The sequence below is a fragment of the Mya arenaria genome, chromosome 11, assembly GCF_026914265.1.
Source record: "Mya arenaria isolate MELC-2E11 chromosome 11, ASM2691426v1".
Taxonomy (NCBI): Eukaryota; Metazoa; Mollusca; class Bivalvia; order Myida; family Myidae; genus Mya; species Mya arenaria.
Window position 1 is genome coordinate 6,528,830 of NC_069132.1, and position 24,189 is coordinate 6,553,018.

At 37.8% G+C, this 24,189-nt stretch overlaps 1 protein-coding gene across 4 annotated transcripts; it reads right to left on the minus strand.

Moving 5' to 3' along the window:
- Nucleotides 1-3,780: 3,780 nt before the first annotated feature.
- Nucleotides 3,781-23,977, minus strand: LOC128209610 (protein-cysteine N-palmitoyltransferase HHAT-like protein). Of its 4 annotated transcripts, none has more exons than XM_052913711.1 (12): nt 23,933-23,977; nt 22,363-22,489; nt 21,883-22,058; nt 21,233-21,427; nt 20,336-20,489; nt 18,981-19,095; nt 18,407-18,539; nt 13,755-14,077; nt 9,265-9,300; nt 7,905-8,106; nt 7,058-7,202; nt 3,781-5,711 (listed from the first exon to the last, which is right to left on the minus strand). In XM_052913711.1, exons 2-12 carry the CDS (start codon nt 22,487-22,489, stop codon nt 5,599-5,601), a joined length of 1,719 nt encoding a protein of 572 aa, XP_052769671.1. In that variant the 5' UTR covers nt 23,933-23,977; the 3' UTR covers nt 3,781-5,598. The 4 variants fall into 4 exon arrangements, with proteins under 4 accessions (XP_052769671.1, XP_052769670.1, XP_052769669.1 ...); XM_052913710.1 differs by having other exon boundaries at nt 23,422-23,963; XM_052913709.1 differs by having other exon boundaries at nt 23,408-23,963.
- Between the last annotated feature and the right edge of the window lie 212 nt (nt 23,978-24,189).

A 24,189-nucleotide genomic window follows, 5' to 3' on the forward strand; every position in this document is an offset into this window, starting at 1 on the left:
TTACAAATGTATCGAAAACTATATTGGTTTGTACATACATGTCTTTATATGAATAAACATATTACAATCAGTTATGTTGTGTACGCTGTTTTGTTATACATTCCAGGTTACAATTGATAATTTAGTAAAATGTTTTTAGGAGATAACTTAATTCTAAAATAATTGAGAATAAAAACTTGATTTTTCCACACTACAAGTATATACCAGACAGTAGTTTTATATTTATTAAAAAGATTTTTACATAATTATCAGCATTTTCATCACTTTAAAACAGATATTACATAATTTGGAACAAAAATGTAGTACAAAATGTATTTACATGCATTTTAAAAAAAATGTTCCAATCTTTTACGTGAAATACTTATCAATTATCATGACATCATGTTGAAATGAATTAATATTTTTGTAGCAAGCCATAACATGGTGAAATGCTGAATAAACAAGAGATGTTTGTCAAACATTATGCCCCCCTGAGCGCCATGTTGTCAGGATTATATGGACAATTGAATGAAATATGCATGGACCGAAATGACAGCTGATTTGTTGCCGTTAAGGCAGTTTTAAGATTATGACCATTAAAGTGTGAGGAAAGAGTGTGTTATGACCATGACCTTTGACTCTATGAACTCAAAATCCAGAGTCATCAGCTGGTCACCAGAAACCTAAATGTCAAGTTCGAGGGCCATGGGTGCAGGCATTGTCAAGTTATCGCACAGACAAGTTTTTTTCGTTCAAGGTCACTGTGACCTTGACCTTTGACCCAATGACCCCTTAAATCATAAGGGGTCATCTACAAGTCAGATGCAACTCCAAGTCAAGTTTGAAGGCCATTGGTTCAGGCATTGTTGAGTTATCACTCGGACAACCTTTTACCATTCAAGATCACTGTGACCTTGACCTTTGGCTCTATGAATCCTAAAATCAATAAGGGTGATCTACTGGTCAGGCTTAACATCCATGTCAAGTTCAATGATCATAGGTTCAGGCATTGTTGAGATATCAGTGGGAGAAGATTTGTTAACTTTTTGCGTTAAAGGTTACTGTGACATTGACCTTGGCCTGATGACCCCCAAAGTCGATAGGGGTCATCTACTGGGCAGGCCCAACCTTCATGTCAAGTTTGATGACCATAGGACCAGGAATTGTCGAGTTCGCTTTCAAGGTCACTGTGACCTTGACCTTTGACCCCTAAAATCAATAGGGGTCATCTACTGGTCAGGCCCAACCTCCATGTCAAGTTTGAGGGCCATGGGTGCAGACATTATTGAGTTATCACTCGGACAACCTTTTATCATTCAAAGTCACTGTGACCTTGACCTTTGGCCCAATGACCCCTAAAATCAATAGGGACCATCTTCTGGCCAGGCCAAACCTCCAAGTCATGTTTGAGGGCCATAGGTGCAGGCATTGTCGAGTTATCACTCGGATAACCTTTTCAATTCCAGGTCACTGTGACCTTGACCTTTAGCCCAATGAACCCTAAAATCAATAGGGACCATCTTCTGGCCAGGCCCAACCTCCAAGTCAAGTTTGAGAGCCATGGGTGCAGGCATTGTCGAGTTATCACTCGGACAACCTTTTACCATTCCAGGTCACTGTGACCTTGACCTTTGGCCAGATGACCCCCCAAAACCATAGGGGTCATCTCCTGGTCAGGCCAATTTTCCTAGTCAAGTTTGAGGGCCATGGGTGCAGGCATTGTCGAGTTATCACTCGGACAACCTTTTACCATTCAAGGTGACTGTGACCTTGACTTTGGCCAGATGACCCCAAAAAACAAAAGGGGTCATGTACTGGTCAGGCCCAATTCCAAGTCAAGTTTGAGGGCCATGGGTGCAGGCATTGTCAAGTTATCACAAGGAAAACCTTTAACCATTCAAGGTGACTGTGACCTTGACCTTTAGCCCGATGAGCCCCAAAAACCATAGGGTTCTTCTACTGGTCAGGCCCAACCTCCAATTCAATTATGAGGGCCATGGGTGCAGGCATTGTCGAATTATCACTCGGACAACCTTTTACCATTCAAGGTCACTGTGACCTTGACCTTTGACCCGATGACCCCCAAAAACAATAGGGGTCATCTACTGGTCAGGCCCAACCTCCAATTCAATTACGAGGGCCATGGGTGCCAGCATTTTTGAGTTATCACTCGGACAACCTTTTACCATTCAAGGTCACTGTGAACTTGATCTTTGACCCGATGAGCCCCAAAAACAATAGGGGTCAGCTACTGGTCAGGCCCAACTTCCAAGTTTGAGGGCCATGGGTGCAGGCATTGTCAAGTTATCACTCGGACGACCTTTTACCATTCAAGGTCACTGTGACCTTGACCTTTGGCCTGATCACCCCCCAAAAAAATAGGGGTCATCTACTGGTCAGGCCCAACCTCCATGTCAAGTTTGAGGGCCATGGGTGCAGGCATTGTTGAGTTATCACTCAGACAAGCTTTAAAATTATTTTACCATTAAAGGTCACTGTGACCTTGACCTTTGACCCGATGACCCCCAAAATCAATAGGGGTCATCTACTGGTCAGGCCCAACCTTCATGTGAAGTTTGATGACCATACATCCAGGAATTGTTGAGTTATCACTCGGACAAGCTTTGGTCTACCGACGGACCGACCGACATGCCTGTGCAAAGCAATATACCCCTCTTCTTCGAAAGGGGGCACAATAATCATTTTTACTTGATAATTTTTTTTATATTCGATATTACAATGAAGATGATTTTTTACTTTAAAAAGGCCATTAAAGTCCGTATCGTTTCCCGTTTTAAAGAAAATCAGTACATACACAACACGGTTACTTCCCTTTGCCGTACATTAACGATAATCGATTATGGAATAATGAAATCGATTATCGCCGACCTCCGACACAAATAATCGACTTTCGACAATAGTCGATCATCGTTTTATCCCTAAATAACAGACTTGACAGGAAAATGCAAATGGAATTTTGAGTCATGACCTTAATGTGTGAACGTTAACTTAACCTCATGGCGAACATTTAACCAAGTTATTTTTAAATGCCCTAGATGTACGAGGATATTTTACCAATAAGCCTCATGCTGACCTTGACCATTGACCTATAAAAGTAAAGTGTTTGTTTATTATAGTGTCACCCCTCTTAGTCAAGGGCCAGCCCGTTGGGCTTATGAGACACCTACATTCGTGAACATCTTTACCCCGATTCCTTATTTTAAATGCCAGGCGGCAATCGGTACCCCTCGATTTAACTAGCTGCTGGGTCGGCAACCAGCAAGCCCCTTGTGAGACTCCAGCCTTCGACCTCCAGCTCAGTAGGCGGACGCATTAACCACTAGGCCACGGAGACCTATATATAATGGCTCTTGCAGGCGGCACATTGTCTAGTCATGGTGAACATTTGTGCCACGTTATTTTAAAATCCCCTGATTCGTGACAAAGTAACAGTATGGAAAGGCCATAATACAAGGCATTTGGACCAATAACCTTGAAGTGTGACACTGACCTTTGGTGTATAAACATGAGCCTTGTTTGTGAGAATTGAAATATGAAACAACATCCTTCAAACAACCTTAGTTTTTAAAATTAATCTTAACTGATAACAAATAGAACACGTTTATAAATAATGTTTTTGTTTAAATTTCCATCATGATATCGTGCATAGAAAACATCAAATTCTCTTCATCAAGCAATTACTGTTCTCAATGGAATAACAACAACATTATGTCATTAAACGGTATTGAACTGAATCTGGGATATATTTTAGTAGTTTAGGCCAAAATTGAATTGGTAACATTTTCATTTTAGGCAACTATAATGATGACTTTTATTCAGTTAGTTAGAACCTCACATAAATTGTACAAATAATAGATAATTCTTATAACACAAAGGAATGGCAAACAGCACAACACCAATCTCATTGCTAGTCAAGTTCAACATCAAAACACCAATCTCATTGCTAGTCAAGTCTAACGGCACAACACCAATCTCATTGCTAGTCAAGTCTAACGGCACAACACAATCTCATTACTAATCAAGTCTAACGGCACAACACAACCTCATCGCTAGTCAAGTCTAACGGCACAACACAATCTCATCGCTAGTCAAGTCTAACAGCACAACACAATCTCATCGCTACTCAAGTCTAATGGCACAACACAATCTCATCGCTAGTCAAGTCTAACAGCACAACACAATCTCATCGCTACTCAAGTCTAATGGCACAACACAATCTCATCGCTAGTCAAGTCTAACAGCACAACACAACCTCATCGCTAGTCAAGTCTAATGGCACAACACAATCTCATCGCTAGTCAAGTCTAACAGCACAACACAATCTCATTTGTAGCCAAGTCTAACAGCTCAAAGTCAAGTCTAACAGCACAACACCTATCTCATTGGTAGTCCAGTCTAACGGCACAACACAATCTCATTGGTAGTCCAGTCTAACAGCACAACACAATCTCATTTGTAGCCAAGTCTAACAGCACAACACCTATCTCATTGGTAGTCAAGTCTAACAGCACAACACAATCTCATCGCTACTCAAGTCTAATGGCACAACACAATCTCATCGCTAGTCAAGTCTAACAGCACAACACAACCTCATCGCTACTCAAGTCTAACAGCACAACACAATCTCATCGCTACTCAAGTCTAACAGCACAACACAATCTCATTTGTAGCCAAGTCTAACAGCACAACACAATCTCATCGCTACTCAAGTCTAACAGCACAACACAATCTCATCGCTACTCAAGTCTAACAGCACAACACAATCTCATCGCTACTCAAGTCTAACAGCACAACACAATCTCATTTGTAGCCAAGTCTAACAGCACAACACAATCTCATCGCTACTCAAGTCTAACAGCACAACACAATCTCATCGCTACTCAAGTCTAACAGCACAACACAATCTCATCGCTACTCAAGTCTAACAGCACAACACAATCTCATCGCTACTCAAGTCTAACAGCACAACACAATCTCATTTGTAGCCAAGTCTAACAGCTCAAAGTCAAGTCTAACAGCACAACACCTATCTCATTGGTAGTCAAGTCTAACAGCACTACAGTCAAGTCTATTTTAAATGATATTGACACTTTTCTCATTGTTTTTAACATGTAAAAGTCAGAAGTTCCATTCCTCTGATGAAAGCAAAAGGCAATATCTTGCATGCCAGAAACAGCCTCTAAAAGATAATACTTTTCTTAATGGAAAAACATGGCTTAATTCCGATTAGGGAGCCAATCTGTTCCTTGCATAATTAAGTGAATCTCTCTTTGCAGTTCATGAGAACCAAGCTGTACAAAATATTCTCGGATGTTAGATTTAAAAAGCCACTTTGAGAGGAGTCTCATGTCGTTCAAAGCAACAAATTAAAATGCCCATGACCTCATAACCTGCTAGGAGGCTTTCACATTTCTCTCATTGTTCCAGACAACATGTTCACAATGATGCGGTAACAAAGCTGCTAAGAAGCTTTCACATGGGTCTCTCTTCGTTCCAAGCAAATGTTCACAATGATGCGGTAACAAAGCTGCTAGGAAGCTTTCACATGGGTCTCTCGTTGTTCCAGACAACATCTTTACAATGACGTGGTCACAGCTACTAGGAGGCTTTAACATGGGTCGCACATTGTTCTAGCCAACGTGCAGTCTCTATGGCATTCTGTATAGCACAGTACACTAGCACCACAAGCACTGCCCAGGAACCCCACCAACCTGCAACAGGAAAAGGGCAAGATTGGAAATATGCTTGCACACTAGAGTTTGTACTTAGCTTTTCATTCCAACAAACATGCTCTATGCATATGCTGTATTGCAATCCATAGAATAATATTTAAGTGCCCTCAAATAACTTTTTATGAATGCCAATTTCACCATTGGAATTCTCAGCAGAAAAAGGATGAGTTCCTGTCAAATCCTGTTATGTTCTCACAACTAGTTGTGAAAATGCCAAAGCTTAAAACAATTACCATTCATCACAGATGACAGTTAACCATTTCAAAACCAATCACGCCAAATGGTCTGTGTGGCAGTTTTCTCCAGAGGTAAAACTAATATTTCCATTATTATAATAAAACCACTAAGCTGTATTTAGCCCATCAAAGTAGAGTAATTCAAATTATCCTTCATTGTTTCTTGCTCAAGTTCAATGTTAACAATTGCAATACTGAAGGTTTTTTTCATACAGAAAGTATAAGTAAACATACTTAAAGACACTTAAGCTATGTTTAATATTGTAAACATACTAGGTTAAGACAATAATTCTATACAAAGAGATGTTTGTCAAACATTATGCCACATGAGCACTGCTTTGTCAGAAACATGTGGAAGATTGAAAAGGGTGGTTTAAGAGGAAATGCATTGACAATTGATGGTTGCACAGTAAAGTGAAGACAAACATCTTCAAACTTTCAAAGTTTTCATGAGTCTAGAGACTGTGACCTTAACATATCATTGACTGACACCTTACCCCAAATATGGGTCATACTAGTCATGGGCAATCTACAACTGAAGTTTCATGGCTGAGGTCAAGCTGTTACTGCTATATTGATGACAAAGTTTTCCTAAAACTGTTGACAGTGACCTTGACCTTTGACCTAAAAAAACATTTGAAACTTAAAAGGATAACCAGCACCAAAATGACTCCAACACGCACCCTTCGAATTATACAAGGAGATAATTCAATGAGATTTTTAGCCAGACTGATTGGAATTTGCTCCGTAAAGGCCAAACACGAGCATCAGGTTTAGTTCACACATATTCTATTTAACATAAAAATCATACTTTGCACCATTGTATGTCATACTATTATATAAATGATATATTGAAATGGATTAGAATGAAAGCAGAGCTTAATATGTTTCTCTCGGGAATTCGGTTTGTTGTTTTCGCTTCAAAACACCAGGTCTGATGTGAATATCACTTACATGTATGTTTCAAATAAGTGCATTCATTCAGTTGAAGAGCAAGCATGTCAATGACAAAGACAACAAATCAGCTACAGCATACATATACTACTTTCTTCAAAAAACCTGACAAGCAATACAGAGTACAATACTCACCATTGATTATGAGACGACTGAAGAACAGGTAGCCTACTTCCTTGCCGCCGAAGAAGCAGAACACAGAGAAGCAACTCATGAGAAATATCGGGATAGAGAAGAACGCATGCACACGCTGTACCATGGCAACAGACAGCACAGATGTCTGTAATCAAACACAGGAATTTTAAAACAAAAAAGCTAGATGTACATGTATTCACTTAACAGAAATCCACAAACATTTCTAAGATAAAAATTCTTAGCTGATATTTTTAAACATCATGCTTACAATGAATAAAATTACAAATCATAAAATAATTGGTTTGAAATGAAACTGCAATATGTTTATGAATGTGTAACATGGGGTCCAAATGTGTCTCATGCTTTACCTGGACACAAATATACACTTCCACAAAAGCAATATTATCCCCCTCATAGGCATCTTGAAACACAAAATCTCCTTCAAGAGGAATCAAAATATTAATTTCGAGAACTAATTGATTACTGGAGTGGGTGTACTAAAAGTACATATAGGGCTGGGTATTATTAAATAAGCAATGCTTGCAAGAAGAATTACCAGTACCATAGTTTTTAATCATGATTGCATTGAGCATATCTTTCTTAATTTAGATTCATGATTTTCTCAAAACAAACTGCAGGCATAAATTGAGAAACAAGGGTAGAAACAATGAGACACCTAACCTCAAAAAAAACATGAATGTCATGTTCATTTCCCATACACCGACGCATTCTTCTAAATTTAAACATTTTATTTTCCCAAATATAGATTTTTCGCTCAGAGAGAAGATGACAGGACTGAAACGCTAGTACCTATGTCAACACCTTTACTGATACAATTACGGTATACCTCTAAATGTTTGAAGGTAGGTATTGTACACAACAGGGAACCAATCCTTTCCAAGGAGATGCCCACGTAGTTTAGAAGAATGAAGAGCAGAATATAGTACTCGGCCCCATGCCAATAGAAAATGTACATGAAGCAAAGCAGGGAACCAATCACTTGTCGATGGAAACCTTCCTTTGACCCGCCACATGGTATGTAGATGTACCTGAAGTATTCAGAAACAATACTGTGACTTAAGGGGGAATCACAATTGCGACATGTATGAGGTGCTGTTTTTTCGAAATTTAATAAGTTAATTAGGACAGTGCATAAATCCACAAATAATTGAAGCTTCATCCATAAGTGAAATGTATGTTTTATTAACAATGGTTTAAACTTGAATGTTATTAAGGAATTATCCCATTTTTGTTCATCTGTTCATAGTGTAAGAACGTTGTAGGACAAACTGGTGAATTCCATTAAACATGCTTTCTTGGTAAAATGGCATGCATGCCCTCCAACGTTCATACAGCATGAACATGGGAAACAATTTAAATAATAATTTAAACCAGTAAAATCTTCTGCAACCGATTATTTAATGTAAAAGTAAGATCATTGAAAATATACCTTTGTGTTAAGGATTAGCTGATAACTGTAACATCGTGTGTATCCAATCAGAGTGAAATGCCAATATAAATAATGTACCCCTTGCAGTTCATAAAATATGAATCTTAATTTCCTCTATACAGATAACTAAAAGGAAGTAAATATTTAACATTAAACATTAACATTGGTTTAACTGATCTATGAAATTCCCCATGTTAAAAAAATGCATCAAATACTTTGAACAAAGGCCTTTGAACTTGTGGTAAACAGATGAGTAAATAGGATGCAAGCATGCATGACATTTTAATAAGGATAGTACAAATGTATTTCCATCTGAAGCTAAGAAGTAATTTACGCACCTAAGGTCTTAAACCAGAAGTCACATGTATGAAGGTGATAAATTCATGTTACCAAGTCACATGAATGAAGGTGATAAATTCATGTTACCAAGTCACATGAATGAAGGTGATAAATTCATGTTACCAAGTCACATGAATGAAGGTGATAAATTCATCAAGTCACATGAATGAAGGTGATAAATTCATGTTATCAAGTCACATGAATGAAGGTGATAAATTCATGTTATCAAGTCACATGAATGAAGGTAATAAATTCATATTACCAAGTCATGTGTATAAAGGTGATAAATTCATGAAATCAAGTGAAACACACACACATACATGTATGAAGGTGATATATCAACGTTGTTAAGTCAAATGCATGAAGGTGAAATTTTTAAAAAATTTATAACATAAACACTGAACTAACACCACCCTACCTTTTTAAGAAACTGTAAAGCCCACGGTCAAAATACCTGAAAGAAAAAATAAATACAATATAAATCACATTGTACAAGACAAAACATCTTAAAAAAAACAACAATCATGTCCATACATATTTAGGGCTATTTTTTAATATGAAACACACAGCATAATCTTTAAGATTACTTTTCAGACTTGGGCATTTTACCACTAAAAACTACCAATTCCTGCATCAAGGTCATTTATGCTTATAAACACAGCACAGACAACACAGTCAATTAATTAGTACTTCTACTATATATTTTTCTTTGAATTTATATTTAACCACTACATGTATTTAGCAGCACAATTAAATTGTGGTTAACAGCTGTAACAGTTCTGTTATTTTCCAGTTTGTGGTAATTAACTGAATATGACTTGTAAAAACAAATTCTGTAAAAGCAGAGGAAAAATACAAGAACTGTTAGTGCAATGCTAGGCGGAAGAGACTTTCATGGCAAATTGTCCACATCAGTTAAAGCAATGTATGCTTTAAGGCCCTAGAAACTCTGTTATATAACAAATCATTGCTATTTGATTGTTCCCAGTGGTTCATCATTATGGATGACTGAAGTATTAAAATAATGGATGAAATTCAATATAAAATATTCTTCTTTTTTTCATTTTTAATTAAAACAAATCTGAAACACTTGGGATTTTTGCCCATTAAAATACTTCAATGGTTTGTTTGAATTGTGGACCATTCTAATTGTTGGCAAATATTTATGAAATACATGTAGTGGCAAAAAGCTGTACATAGGGAGAGGGGTTGGTTCACCAAAGCTCATTTTTGGCCAACAATTAAAAAAAATAATGAAGCCGTTGTGATGTTTTAAACATATGTTAAAATGTAAAATAAACCTCAAATAATGCTATGATGGTAAATATTACTCTCTCTTCCACAAGACAGCTGAGAAATGCTTGAAAGTTAGAACAGACTATTGAAAAGTGGCAATTTTGCATTTTTTTATAAGTTTGAGGAATGATTCATTGTTTTATCTGACTGACCGTATCATTTACCAGCATTCATACTATGCCTTTGTTTAGTGCTTCAATTGTACAAAGTATCATCTTAAAATATTTTTGATGGGAAGTCAAAAAATATCCACCGTTCCTAGCTTATTCATGAAAAAGAGCAACATTTCAAAGTTTGCCTTCATAATCCAATTTTTGTTTATTACATATTTAACAAGAGCTGTCATAGAGACAGCATACTATTCCGCCTCTTTAATTATAAGGATTGCAAAGTTTTGGTGTGACATGCATGGATCACTGTAAAATAAGATTACATGCAAAACCGTAACCATGATTTTGAAGTCAAATCATAAAGGGCAATTATTTGCAAAATAGAGTTATCTTGCTTGATCAATTCAGTAGGTTGGATAATTGGGAAAACATGTCTGAATTTTCAATGCAATACATGATGTATTTACCGAGATATAGACTTAAATGTCGCTTTATGTGAAACCTTAACCAGAATTTCTAGGTTGAATAATAAAGGGCCATTATTTGCTTTATATGAAACAAGAGGCCCAAAAGGGCCTATGCTCTACTGGCATGGCACTTGTGGTCATTTTCAATCCAGAGCATGTACGTTTGAATAATAGGCAACAAAGATATAGTTCACTTTCAGTGTTTGGGTTAGCTGAAAACGCTGCACATTCAACATCTGAGGACAGGAAGTGTTGTACGCAGATGAGTTGCATGAACTATCTTAATATGTGCCAAGTAAAGGTAATCTGAGGGTAAAAAATATTTGCTTTCAAATCTGTACTCATCGTCAAAATTTCATTTCTGTAGCTTTAAAAATAAAAAGTTGGTCAAAGGTCAAAGTCAAGGACATCCAAGAACAACATTAATACTTGTTTGCAAAACTGTTCACATGGTCAAAACTTCATTACTGTAGCTTTAACAATTAATCAGTAAGTCAAAAGGGGTGGGGCCAGTTTTTGCCCAAGGAGCATTATTTCAAATGTTTTCAATTGCATCATATGATGCTCCACAACAAATATCAAAGGTATGGGCCTTGTGGTTTGAAACAAGAAGATTTTGAAAATATTTCTTAAATAAATCTCTAGGAAAATTGTGACACCCAGGGCAGTGCCAGTTTTGACCCAAGGGGCATAATATGAACAACCATGGTAGTGGACCACTAAATAAAGCCTTGTTCAAAATAGCAAGGATTTGCATAGTGGTTTCAGACAAAAAGGTTTTTAACATTTCCCAATTTAAGGGGAGGGGAGTCCTTCCCTTACAAAGAAAAGAGAACTCTTGCCTGGGCCTCCGCCAACGTCGAGGTCGTTCGCATTTGCCGCACTGGTCCCTTGCGGGACAATCTCCGTGGGGGGGGGGGGGGCAGTTACGACCCCAGGGGCATAATTTGAACAAACCTTCACAAGCAATTGTGACTTTACATGTAAACTTGGCTAAAAATAGACTTCGCTCATGCAGACTTGGCTAAAAATAGACTTAGATTAAATAGCATTTTTTATACTTTCAAGACCCATAATCCAGGCATGCATGGGCAGATCTGGCTGGTTTTCAAAAGGAACCCAGTTCTAATGGATGTCTAAATACTGTACAAGTTTCATCGAGATACAATCGAAACTGAAGACTGTATCATGTTCACAAGCAATTGTTTACAGACACTTTTTTTTTTAATACTTTCAAGGCCCATAATCTATGCATGCATGGTTGGATCTGGCTGGTTTTCGAAAGGAACCGAGCTCTAATGGATATCTAGATACTGTACAAGTTTCAACGAGATACAATCGAAACTGAAGACTGTATCATGTTCACAAGCAATTGTTTACAGACACTTTTTTTTTAATACTTTCAAGGCCCATAATCTATGCATGCATGGTTGGATCTGGCTGGTTTTCGAAAGGAACCGAGCTCTAATGGATATCTAGATACTGCACAAGTTTCAACGAGATACAATCAAAAATGAAGACTGTATCGTGTTCACAAGCTAGTGTTTACACAATAGCAATTTTTTTATACTATCAAGGGCCATAATCTAGACATGCATGGGCGGATCTGGCTTGTTTTCGAAAGGAACCAAGCTCTAATGGATATCAAGATACTGTACAAGTTTCATCGAGATACAATCAAAAATGAAGACTGTATCGTGTTCACAAGCTAGTGTTTACACAATAGCAATTTTTTTATACTATCAAGGGCCATAATCTAGGCATGCATGGGCGGATCTGGCTTGTTTTCGAAAGGAACCGAGCTCTAATGGATATCAAGATACTGTACAAGTTTCATCGAGATACAATCAAAAATGAAGACTGTATCGTGTTCACAAGCTAGTGTTTACACAATAGCATTTTTTTATACTATCAAGGGCCATAATCTAGGCATGCATGGGCGGATCTGGCTGGTTTTCGAAAGGAACTGAGCTCTAATGGATATCAAGATACTGTACAAGTTTCATCGAGATACAATCAAAACTGAAGACTGTGTTCACAAGCAATTGTTTAACAACGGACGGACGCACGGATGCACATACTACGTACACATTACCATCGCATAAGCTTTTCTGGCCTTTGGCCAGTAGAGCTAAAAAGAGTTATCTAACTTGGTTATTGAAGTGGTTGGATGGTTTAAAACCAATGTATTAAGTATCAATGCAATACAGCTAGTAGATGTTGAGATATTAAATGTCTAAAGTAACAATACAATTCATGATTGATTTGCTGATATATTGACTTAAATGTGGTTACATGTAAACCCTTAACCACAGTTTGAGTCAAATGGACCATAATATGCATTATATTCATATCACTTCATTAATCAAGTAGGTTGGATAGTTGGAAACACATTTCTTAAGTTTTGATGCAAAACATCAGATATTTGCTTTGATCAAAAAATAGTTTGATGATTTCGAACACATTGTGTATATATACATTTATATATATGCATTCTATAAGGCTCATATTTTATCATGACATAGAGATTAAGTACAATATTTTTTTATTTTTTTTTTAGATTATACGGGGCTGAGAATTATCCTCTGTGAAAGGTCCCCTTTAAAATGATGGACTGTATTTGATATGGTACCTTCATGAGTTATGTTCTAAGTTCGAGCTTCTAATTTAGCATACCATTGGTGAAAGATTAACAATTCAAAAATACTAAAAATAGGGTGATCAGCAGACATTCTGTATTCTACTTCCAAACAGACTACACAGCAAAAGTTAATTACAAAAAATATATGCAGGTTGGGGGCCATCTCATCAACAAGAGTTCATCAATATATCGTTAGATCAAGAATTTCTGCTTGGCGAGTTTCAGCAATCATTTTTAAAAAAAATTGAGATTCAAATCTAAATAAAATAGTGTAATATTTTCAACCAAACTATGTGTTTCAAAATAGATGTCATTGCAAGCAAAGAATACAGGACTCGAAAAGTTGATCTTACGATACACCTTTTAATAAGATGACCCTGAATGAGCCACATACTTCCACATGTCCGAGTACAGGTATATATAGGAGATACACTTGGGTCCATCTGGTGGCTGCAGCCCATCAAATTTGGCCACGGTTCCCGGGTAGCCAAACATCACATGATACTTGAGCATGAAGAATTGCCCATGACAGAACCCAAGACCCGCCAACGTAAACAGAGGCACCTGCTTCAGCACCCTGAGGCTATTCTGGATCGCGTTAAAGTACAGGAAGTGGAGTATCATCTCGTTGAACAGAGCCCAGAAAAGGAACCGGAGAAGGTGTAAGGAAAGGTACACAACTCTTGGTTTATATTCACTTGCTTGTGACTGGTTTATCTGTTAATGTAAAATTAAATTATATCATTAAACATGTACTAAATAAAATACTAGATGTACTCTTCTTCAAAAAAAAAAGAATCAAGCCATGTTAACTATATTTTTATTATATCATACCATGCTTACTACAACTGATTTGCATGTACGCTGTAAATTATTAATTTTCAAGTAAGCGTGACTTTTAGTTGTTTACTTTTTTTCTTTTTTATTTCTGTGCAACATATTGTGAATATATATTATTCAAGTCTATCACACTTAATTCTCAATTCCCAGATCACAAATAGCAATCATTATAAATTATTCAAAAAGTAATAAAAGAAGTGGCGATGACTTGTTCAATTAGGTAAATGTAATAAAGAAATGAACAGAACATCAATAAGATATAAGAAAGGTCATTATTATGGATGATGAACTGCAACAGTATTACGTATTCTTGTCAGAATGAGGCTTCAGTGTATTGAAGATTTGGCCAATTTTTTTTACATTCGAGGTATGGACTTTTGCTATAGTTATTTTTGAATGCATTGCTCTAGGTTTTAAAATCCATATTGTGCATGCAGGCAATTTATTTTCTTTGGTTGAAAAATGACAAACTTCCATTGAACAAATTTATAGCCAACTGAAATAGAATATTTAATTAAGATGTCTTGGAAACCACACAAAAAAAATGTCATTTTATGTAGACATTTATATTGAAATTCTTATATTATATCACTTATAATCTTTCTTAATATCATTTCATTAGGTGTCAATTTTGAATTTCATTTCCTCATTTTATTTGCAATTAAGAATTAAGAAATGCTCACAAATCCATGACGTCAAATTAAGGTTTAACAAGAGATGTTTGTCAAACATTATGCCCCCCCTGAGCGCCATGTTGTCAGGATTATATGGACAATTGAATGAAATATGCATGGACCGAAATAACAGCTGATTTGTTGCCATTAAGGCAGTTTTCAGATTATGACCATTAAAGTGTGAGGATAGAGTGTGTTATGACCATGACCTTTGACTCTATGAACTCAAAATCCAGAGTCATCAGCTGGTCACCAGAAACCTAAATGTCAAGTTTGAGGGCCATGGGTGCAGGCATTGTCAAGTTATCACACAGACAAGTTTTTTTGTTCAAGGTCACTGTGACCTTGACCTTTGACCCAATGACCCCTTAAATCATAAGGGGTCATCTACAAGTCAGATGCAACTCCAAGTCGAGTTTAAAGGCCATGGGTTCAGGCATTGTTGAGTTATCACTCGGACAACCTTTTACCATTCAAGATCACTGTGACCTTGACCTTTGGCTCTATGAATCCTAAAATCAATAAGGGTGATCTACTGGTCAGGCTTAACATCCATGTCAAGTTTAATGATCATAGGTTCAGGCATTGTTGAGAAATCAGTGGGAGAAGATTTGTTAACTTTTTTGCGTTAAAGGTTACTGTGACATTGACCTTAGCCTGATGACCCCCAAAGTCGATAGGGGTCATCTACTGGGCAGGCCCAACCTTCATGTCAAGTTTGATGACCATAGGTCCGGGAATTGTCGAGTTCGCTTTCAAGGTCACTGTGACCTTGACCTTTGACCCCTAAAATCAATAGGGGTCATCTACTGGTCAGGCCCAACCTCCATGTCAAGTTTGAGGGCCGTGGGTGCAGGCATTGTTGAGTTATCACTCGGACAACCTTTTATCATTCAAGGTCACTGTGACCTTGACCTTTGGCCCAATGGCCCCTAAAATCAATTGGGACCATCTTCTGGCCAGGCCCAACCTCCAAGTCAAGTTTGAGGGCCATGGGTGCAGGCATTGTCGAGTTATCACTCGGATAACCTTTTACGATTCCAGGTCACTGTGACCTTGACCTTTAGCCCAATGACCCCTAAAATCAATAGGGACCATCTTCTGGCCAGGCCCAACCTCCAAGTCATGTTTGAGGGCCATGGGTGCAGGCATTGTCAAGTTATCACTCGGACAACCTTTTACCATTCCAGGTCACTGTGACCTTGACCTTTGGCCAGATGACCCCCCAAAACCATAGGGGTCATCTCCTTGTCAGGCCAATTCTCCAAGTCAAGTTTGAGGGCCATGGGTGCAGGCATTGTCGAGTTATCACTGGACAACCTTTTACCATTCAAGGTGACTGTGACCTTGACCTTTGGCCAGATGACCCCCAAAAACAAAAGGGGTCATGTACTGGTCAGGCCCAATTCCAAGTCAAGTTTGAGGGCCATGGGTGCAGGCATTGTCAAGTTATTACACGGAAAACCTTTAACCATTCAAGGTGACTGTGATCTTGACCTTTGGCCCGATGACCCCCAAAAACAATAGGGGTCTTCTACTGGTCAGGCCCAACCTCCAATTCAATTATGAGGGCCATGAGTGCAGGCATTGTCGAATTATCACTCGGACAACCTTTTACCATTGAAGTTCACTGTGACCTTGACCTTTGTCCCGATGACCCCGAAAAAACAATAGGGGTCATCTAATGGTCTGGCCCAACCTCCAATTCAATTATGAGGGCCATGGGTGCCGGCATTGTTGAGTTATCACTCGGACAACCTTTTACCATTCAAGGTCACTGTGAACTTGACCTTTGACCCGATGAGCCCCAAAAACAATAGGGGTCAGCTACTGGTCAGGCCCAACCTCCAAGTCAATTTTGAGGGCCATGGGTGCAGGCATTGTCAAGTTATCACTCGGACGACCTTTTACCATTCATGGTCACTGTGACCTTGACCTTTGGCCTGATGACCCCCAAAACAATAGGGGTCATCTACTGGTCAGGCCCAACCTCCATGTCAAGTTTGAGGGCCATGGGTGCAGGCATTGTTTAGTTATCACTCGGACAAGCTTTAAAATTATTTTACCATTAAAGGTCACTGTGACCTTGACCTTTGACCCGATGACCCCCAAAATCAATAGGGGTCATCTACTGGTCAGGCCCAACCTTCATGTGAAGTTTGATGACCATACATCCAGAAATTGTTGAGTTATCACTCAGACAAGCTTTGGTCTACCGACTGACCGACCGACCGACCGACATACCGACATGCCTGTGCAAAGCAATATACCCCTCTTCTTCGAAGGGGGGCATAATTATGAGGGCCATGGGTGCAGGCATTGTCGAATTATCACTTGGACAACCTTTTACCATTCAAGGTGACTGTGACCTTGACCTTTGGCCCGATGACCCCCAAAAACAATAGGGGTCATCTTCTGGTAAGGCCCAACCTCAAATTCAATTATGAGGGCCATGGGTGCTGGCATTGTTGAGTTATCACTGGGACAACCTTTTACCATTCAAGGTCACTGTGAACTTGACCTTTGACCCGATGAGCCCCAAAAACAATAGGGGTCAGCTACTGGTCAGGCCCAACCTCCAAGTCAAGTTTGAGGGCCATGGGTGCAGGCATTGTCAAGTTATCACTCGGACGACCTTTTACCATTCAAGGTCACTGTGACCTTGACCTTTGGCCTGATGACCCCCCAAAACAATAGGGGTCATTTACTGGTCAGGCCCAACCTCCATGTCAAGTTTGAGGGCCATTGGTGCAGGCATTGTTGAGTTATCACTCGGACAAGCTTTAAAATTATTTTACCATTAAAGGTCACTGTGACCTTGACCTTTGACCCGATGACCCCCAAAATCAATAGGGGTCATCTACTGGTCAGGCCCAACCTTCATGTGAAGTTTGATGACCATACGTCCAGGAATTGTTGAGTTATCACTCGGACAAGCTTTGGTCTACTGGTCTATTTCTTTAATTAAAGGGCAATTACTCACTAGTGAAAAGAGAGATATGGCTGATTATGAAACATGTTCAAAATTTTATGCCAATACACATTTTGACTAAATTTAGTGATAATTGGACAAAGGTTTCTAAATTCATTGGGCAGACAAGAACAGTTTTACGCAATTTCTATAATTAAAGGGCAAAAACTCTCGAGTGACTTTAGCAATATGGTTGGTTATCAAACTTGTCCGAGATACTACGGTATGCCCATAAACATTCCGACTAGATTTGGTGATGATTTGACAAGGGCTTCAAAAGTTATTGTTAGGACAGGACCGACTGGAGGTAATTTCTATAATTGATGGCTGATTTCTCTCGAGTGAATAAAGCGATGGGTTCGTTATCAAACTTGTCCAAGATAATATGACAATAAACATTTTGACAAAAGTTGGTGATGATTGGACTAAGGCTTCTATTGTTATTGAGCATACAACTTACTGGACAAGCCCATCTGACAGCATGCCGCAGGTAAAACTATAATACGTCTCAATTTTTTTAAACAGGCGTATAAAAACTGTGACCTGCAAACATCCGCTTACCTGTGCTTTGAAGAGATCATATGTAAGAATGGGTCCTGTGAAGAACAGTGGAAGATACATGACATAGAACACCATGTCTGTATAGCTATATGCTATAGGCTGAGACAGGCTGGATGCTGCCACCCTTGAAGACCTACAGTATATACATATTAACAAATATAGGTAAACGATCATAAATTATACATGAAGTTTATCATCAACCCCTTTTAAAAACTAGCATTCAATGAATTGGATGTATCACCTGTCAGAAGCGCCCATCATTTTCAAGTAAAGGTCACCCTGACCTTTGATCTACTGACCCCAAAATCTATAGGGTTCATCTACTGACCATTACCAAAGTGCATACCAAGTTTGAGGACTCTACAATAGGAACAACTGCGACGCGGCCGCCGGACAAAGTAATCCCTATGTGTCTACATCGATTTTTTTTTTAAATATATTAAACTCCACTTACATTTATCCTGTTATTTCATCATAATAAGATATAGAGCTCAGATCAGTTCTCTACAAGAAAAGAAATATTTCTTCAATGTTACCGGTATCTAAATATTCAAACTTTTGAGTGCAGTTACACCTTGGGACTGAGGCCCCTATTGAAGACTGGAATTTGGGTTGGTCTGTTGTGCAACCTTGATGCTCAGAGTGTTTTGGTATTTCATGGTAAAGATCTTCTGCTGGGCATATAGTTTCTGTACAAATGGAAATTATATACAGTTAAAAGAAAATGCGTTTTTACACTTTATTTCCAATATAAATTTGTTATAACCACCTATAGGCTATACAAAAAGTTATAACTAACTACGCCCCATTATTATTATTTTTTATCAATTAAAATCATACAAACAATAGGACTCCATCAGGATTGTTTATCTAATCATATGACCAGACCAACAATACTTCTCTAATGATACCCAAAAAGGTGATCAATGTGGTCTATTGGGTTCGGTGTCCACCTCTCGCCAAAGAGGTATAATTCAAGCCCCACAAGGGGCAATTTCTGAAGCCATCACAAAATGGACAACAGTACTGCTTTCTAACTATGAACAGACTTGAGCTTAAATTGTAATCTATCAGTTTTCATGATTATAGGCCAATAAAAAAAAACAAGAACAGTAAAACTGCGATCGCTCGAGGATGCCATGGACCGATCCAAAACCTCGAGGGAACCGATGTTTCGAACGACCCGAATTTCAATTTTTCAGTCTGTTAAAAAATATCTTTCAGTGTATTTTAATTTTGAAGTCGTCAAACCGACAGTTTACTAAGACACCGATTATGTATTGCGTTGTGGAAGTCGCTCATATATTCAAAGGCTGTCGTATACTAAATGTAAAATGTAAAAGAAATATCAATCAATGAATAAATAGAAATGTTTATTTTTACAAAACTGCCATATTGCAAAGCAAATGTGACAAGAAGGAATTATTTTCAAAGATTTCGGTGTTGGGTCGATATGGTGGTGTTTATTCATATTTTTATTACTCATTTACATTTCTTACAATTGACTTCTCGTCATTAACTTCTCATAATTATCTTTTCAAATGCCCTTATCAACTACTATCGGTTATGCATAAACAGTGATAAACGGTTTTTTACACCTTATCAAATTGCCTTTAAACTGTCATTGCAATTTTTACAACTTAACCTAGCAATTTTTTGTTTATTTTGGAACACGCGTTCGGGAAAAAGTGTGAAATTATGACCTCGAGGGAGCCATAAGGTTTTGTGCATGATTTGTGTACTTTGGACCAACTATATTGCTCGACTCCTCGACAGATTAGGTTTCGATGCAGCGTAGGTATATTTTATATGAAAATAGAAGGAAAAATGTTCGGGACCAAGCTCCGACCTCGAGGGACCGCCGGTTCTCGAATGACAGCTTGTTCGAACGACCGCAGTTTTACTGTATAAACTTAAAACAACACAAACCCTCTTTCTCATGGCCAGCAACTTCCTCACCCACAACCTTCCTGTTCCAGCAAGCCTCAAGACAGAAGCTTGTCGCTCGGATGTTAGAGAGAGCCAGTGTAAACATTAGCAGGTAGTACCAAGTCTCCTCCTCATCATCCTCCAACAGCCCCTTCTACAATACAAGACAGAGACTGGTAACACAGGCCCTGGAGACAGAAGTTTGTTTCCCGGATGTGAGAGACAGGCAGTGTGAACATCAGCCCCTTTTACAATTCAAGAGAGACACTGGTTACACAGGCCCTGGATACAGAAGTTAGTTCCCCAGATGTTAGAGACAGTCAGTGTTAAAAACCGCCCCTTCTACAATACAAGAGAGAGACCGGTTACACAGGCCCTGGAGACAGAAGTTAGTTCCCCAGATGTTAAAGACAGCCAGAGTGAACAGCCCCTTCTACAATATGAAAGAGAGACTGGTTAAACATGCCCTGGAGATAGAAGTTTGTTCCCAGGATGTTAAAGAGAACCAGTGTGAACATCAGCCCCTTCTACAATACAAGACAGAGACTTGTAACACATGCCCTGGAGACAGAAGTTAGTTCCCCGGATGTTAGAGAGTCAGGGTGAACATCAGCCCCTTCTACAAGATACACATATGCAATTGTTTCACCATCTACAATACAAGATACATCTATGTAATCGTTTCAAACAATGTGATTCATAAACATAAGACATTTAAATATTTTAAATCAGTTTCATTAAGGACTTCAATGAACATAAAATAATGATATTAAAATCATTTACTATAAATTTCCATGTAAAGATAGGATGCAAGCAATGAAATACGTGAAAATTTGAGGTACTCCTTGCTCTGATGGCTTTTTTAATAAAGAATAAAAAATATTCTGCATGCCATACCATAAAAGTGATGCATATTTCAAAGTTGAGTGTTGAAAGTAACACAAGGGAGGTGATCCACACAAGTACTGATAGGCCAATCTGGCTGATAATGTACATGATGGTAGAGTGGGCGACACACAGGCCTACAGTCTGCCAGCCAACCAGCTTTAGAAGTGCACCTAGCCCATAGACCAGGAAAACATACTTCTTGCTCTGAAATTAGGAGAATAAAGAGGAAAATATGTACAAAAAAATCAACACCAAAATGACTTGGTTAGTTTCGGGATTACAAAAATAAACCACAGAAAAGCAACAAAAATGTAATCTTTTTTTTTTGTTATCAATTATAATGTATGATATCTTGAACTAGCATGTCCTTAATCTTGTTGGTAGTAGTGGTAGTTTGAGCATAGGTTCTTAGCCACAAAACTAATTCAACCTCTGAGGGAATCATGAAAGCACTATTTTCACTTTTTTAATAAGTCAGACTGAGGCCAGTTTCCATAAACTTAAAAGGATAATAGTCGTAAGTTCAATAATATTAAATCTATATAAATGTCACAAATGGCAACACAATGACACTTTACTTGAAATGGCCCCCAGACACATTAGCATTCATTAACCAGTGAACAATATTTAAAATATTTAAAAAAACACCACTTAATTACTGTAAGACTATGTTGCTCCATGATCTTGCCAAGGGCGATGTGTCCAAGGTACCAGGGAGAGATGGCCATAAACTTCAAGAACCAGAAATGCCATTCAAAATTTGAGATGTCTTGTTCCCGCCCAAGCCAGCCCCACCCTGGGGCAAAATCATACAGGTTCAGTATCCCATCATACTCTGAAACAGAACAACAAATAATTTTGAAACTGCTAAACATTTTTTAACACTTTCTTTGTAGTTTTCTCCACTTCACACTACCAGAATAGCAGAAGCCTTCCCTTTTAATTAAACTGTACTTGTTTTGTAGTACAATAATCTGTAGTTTATGCCATTTAACAAATTAAACTGTGTAGTAATGACAACGTAGTAACAAAATAAGTAAGATTTTGAGACCATTATGTGGCATTTTATCAAATAATGTAAACTTAAACAGTGTGTCCAAGCATTACTTCTCAAATGAATATCACCTCTGTATACTCACTGAGGGAGTCTCTATAGACACTGAAGCAGATGAATATAACTGAAGCCACAGTGACAATCAGGTAGACAAACCTCTCCATCCAGCTCAATGGGGAAAGTGGTCTTCCTGGTCTTCGTTTTGGACCCATCTAAAATGTAGTATAAGGGTTTTAGCCAGGTTTTGAACAGGAATCTATTAAAGTTGGACAGGGAGCTAATACAGACAAGGGCACAATGTATCAAACTCAATAGAGTTCTAACATTACAAATTTGACAGAGAATGTTAGGAATTGTGTTTTATTAAAGTTGTAATTGTTTCGACTGCCAAATATGTAAAGTTTGTATGTATTTATAACCAAAATTTTAATCATAAATTTTGAAAATAAAATAACAAATATTTGATTTGTGAAGCAATAATTAATTATATAAGGCAGAATGGAACACATGCTGCCATGCTGCTCGCATCAAAGACGGCAGAGAGGTTCTACCAGTCCATAGAATGACAGAGTGGAGCACCCTCCCATAACTCTTAAGCTAAAACCTATAAAAGTCAACAAAGAAAATACTAATACGCCCCAGTTTGTTTTTTTACCATTTTGGGATTCATAGCCATTTATTGGGAACTTTTTCTCGCTAGTCAAAGTGACTTGGAAATGTTTAAAGTTTCATATTAAAAAGAGATATATTCATCAATTTGCGTGTTTTGGGGTTCCAATTGTATCTTATGAATATATATTTGTTTAAGTCTTAATAAGATTCAAAAACAGCCTCCAAAACAGCCTTGTACTCTGTTGATTAGTTTGGAATACAATATTTCCTCAAGTCATAAAGTACCACTCTTATTGCTCATGAACCTGAATTTGCAAGTTAAAGTGGCTGGCATTTATTTTAATCAGTGGTCACTATATTCAGAAGTGTAGAACCTGGGGTGGCAAGGGTGGCAGCTGTTTCTCCAATATTTGGAGGTGCGGCGGTGAAAATTTTTGAAAAAGGTTACTATATAGGGGAAAGACTGTTGCGGTCTTTGACACATTAACGTTCAACAATTACACTCATATAACTGGCACCTTGAGTAGGTCACCTTGGTAACAGAATGCTGTTCACCATCAATAATCTGTTACGCCACAATGGATGTTCTGATGCGCCAAAGTAAATATAAACAGCCACTTCAGAGTCTTTGACAATTATTGTTTTTGAGGACTGTATGTTAAGGGCAACAAAATGAATGTCCAAATGTTAAAAAAGTTCCCTTAACGCGCATTATTGTGGCTATACACACTTGTACTTAATATTTTATTTAACATATATTTGGTTTTTAAACGCTAAATGTAAATGATCCTATATTAAATGATCCAAGTATGTGTCTAAGTAATTAGAAACAGATTATTGATGTTAAATTAAAGAGGTCCATGCCTAAAGCACAACAATGATATCCGAATTGATAATGTCCGAATTATCTATACATTATGTACTGCAAAACTACATGGATAAACAGCATTTTAGTCTTGATTTTAGATCTTATCAGTGAACATGTAAATAACAAATTGAATGAGAACTAAATATGTTGTTTTCATTGCAAAATGCTTTTTTACATTTGCAAACAACTCCAAAGGTAAAACGATATCTACAATGGTTAAATTTAGTCTAGGGGATATAACTGTACACTGAGGACCAGGTTACAAAACACCATTTTATAATTGAATATTAAGCGGTGCTTAGTAGTGACACATATTGATTTGCTTATTATGTGCATCGAGATGCAAATGTGTTATTGTTCATCTCGTTCTGACTGTAAAAAAAATCCATACTGTACACACTTCAGTAGCATATCTAAATATACAGTATTCGA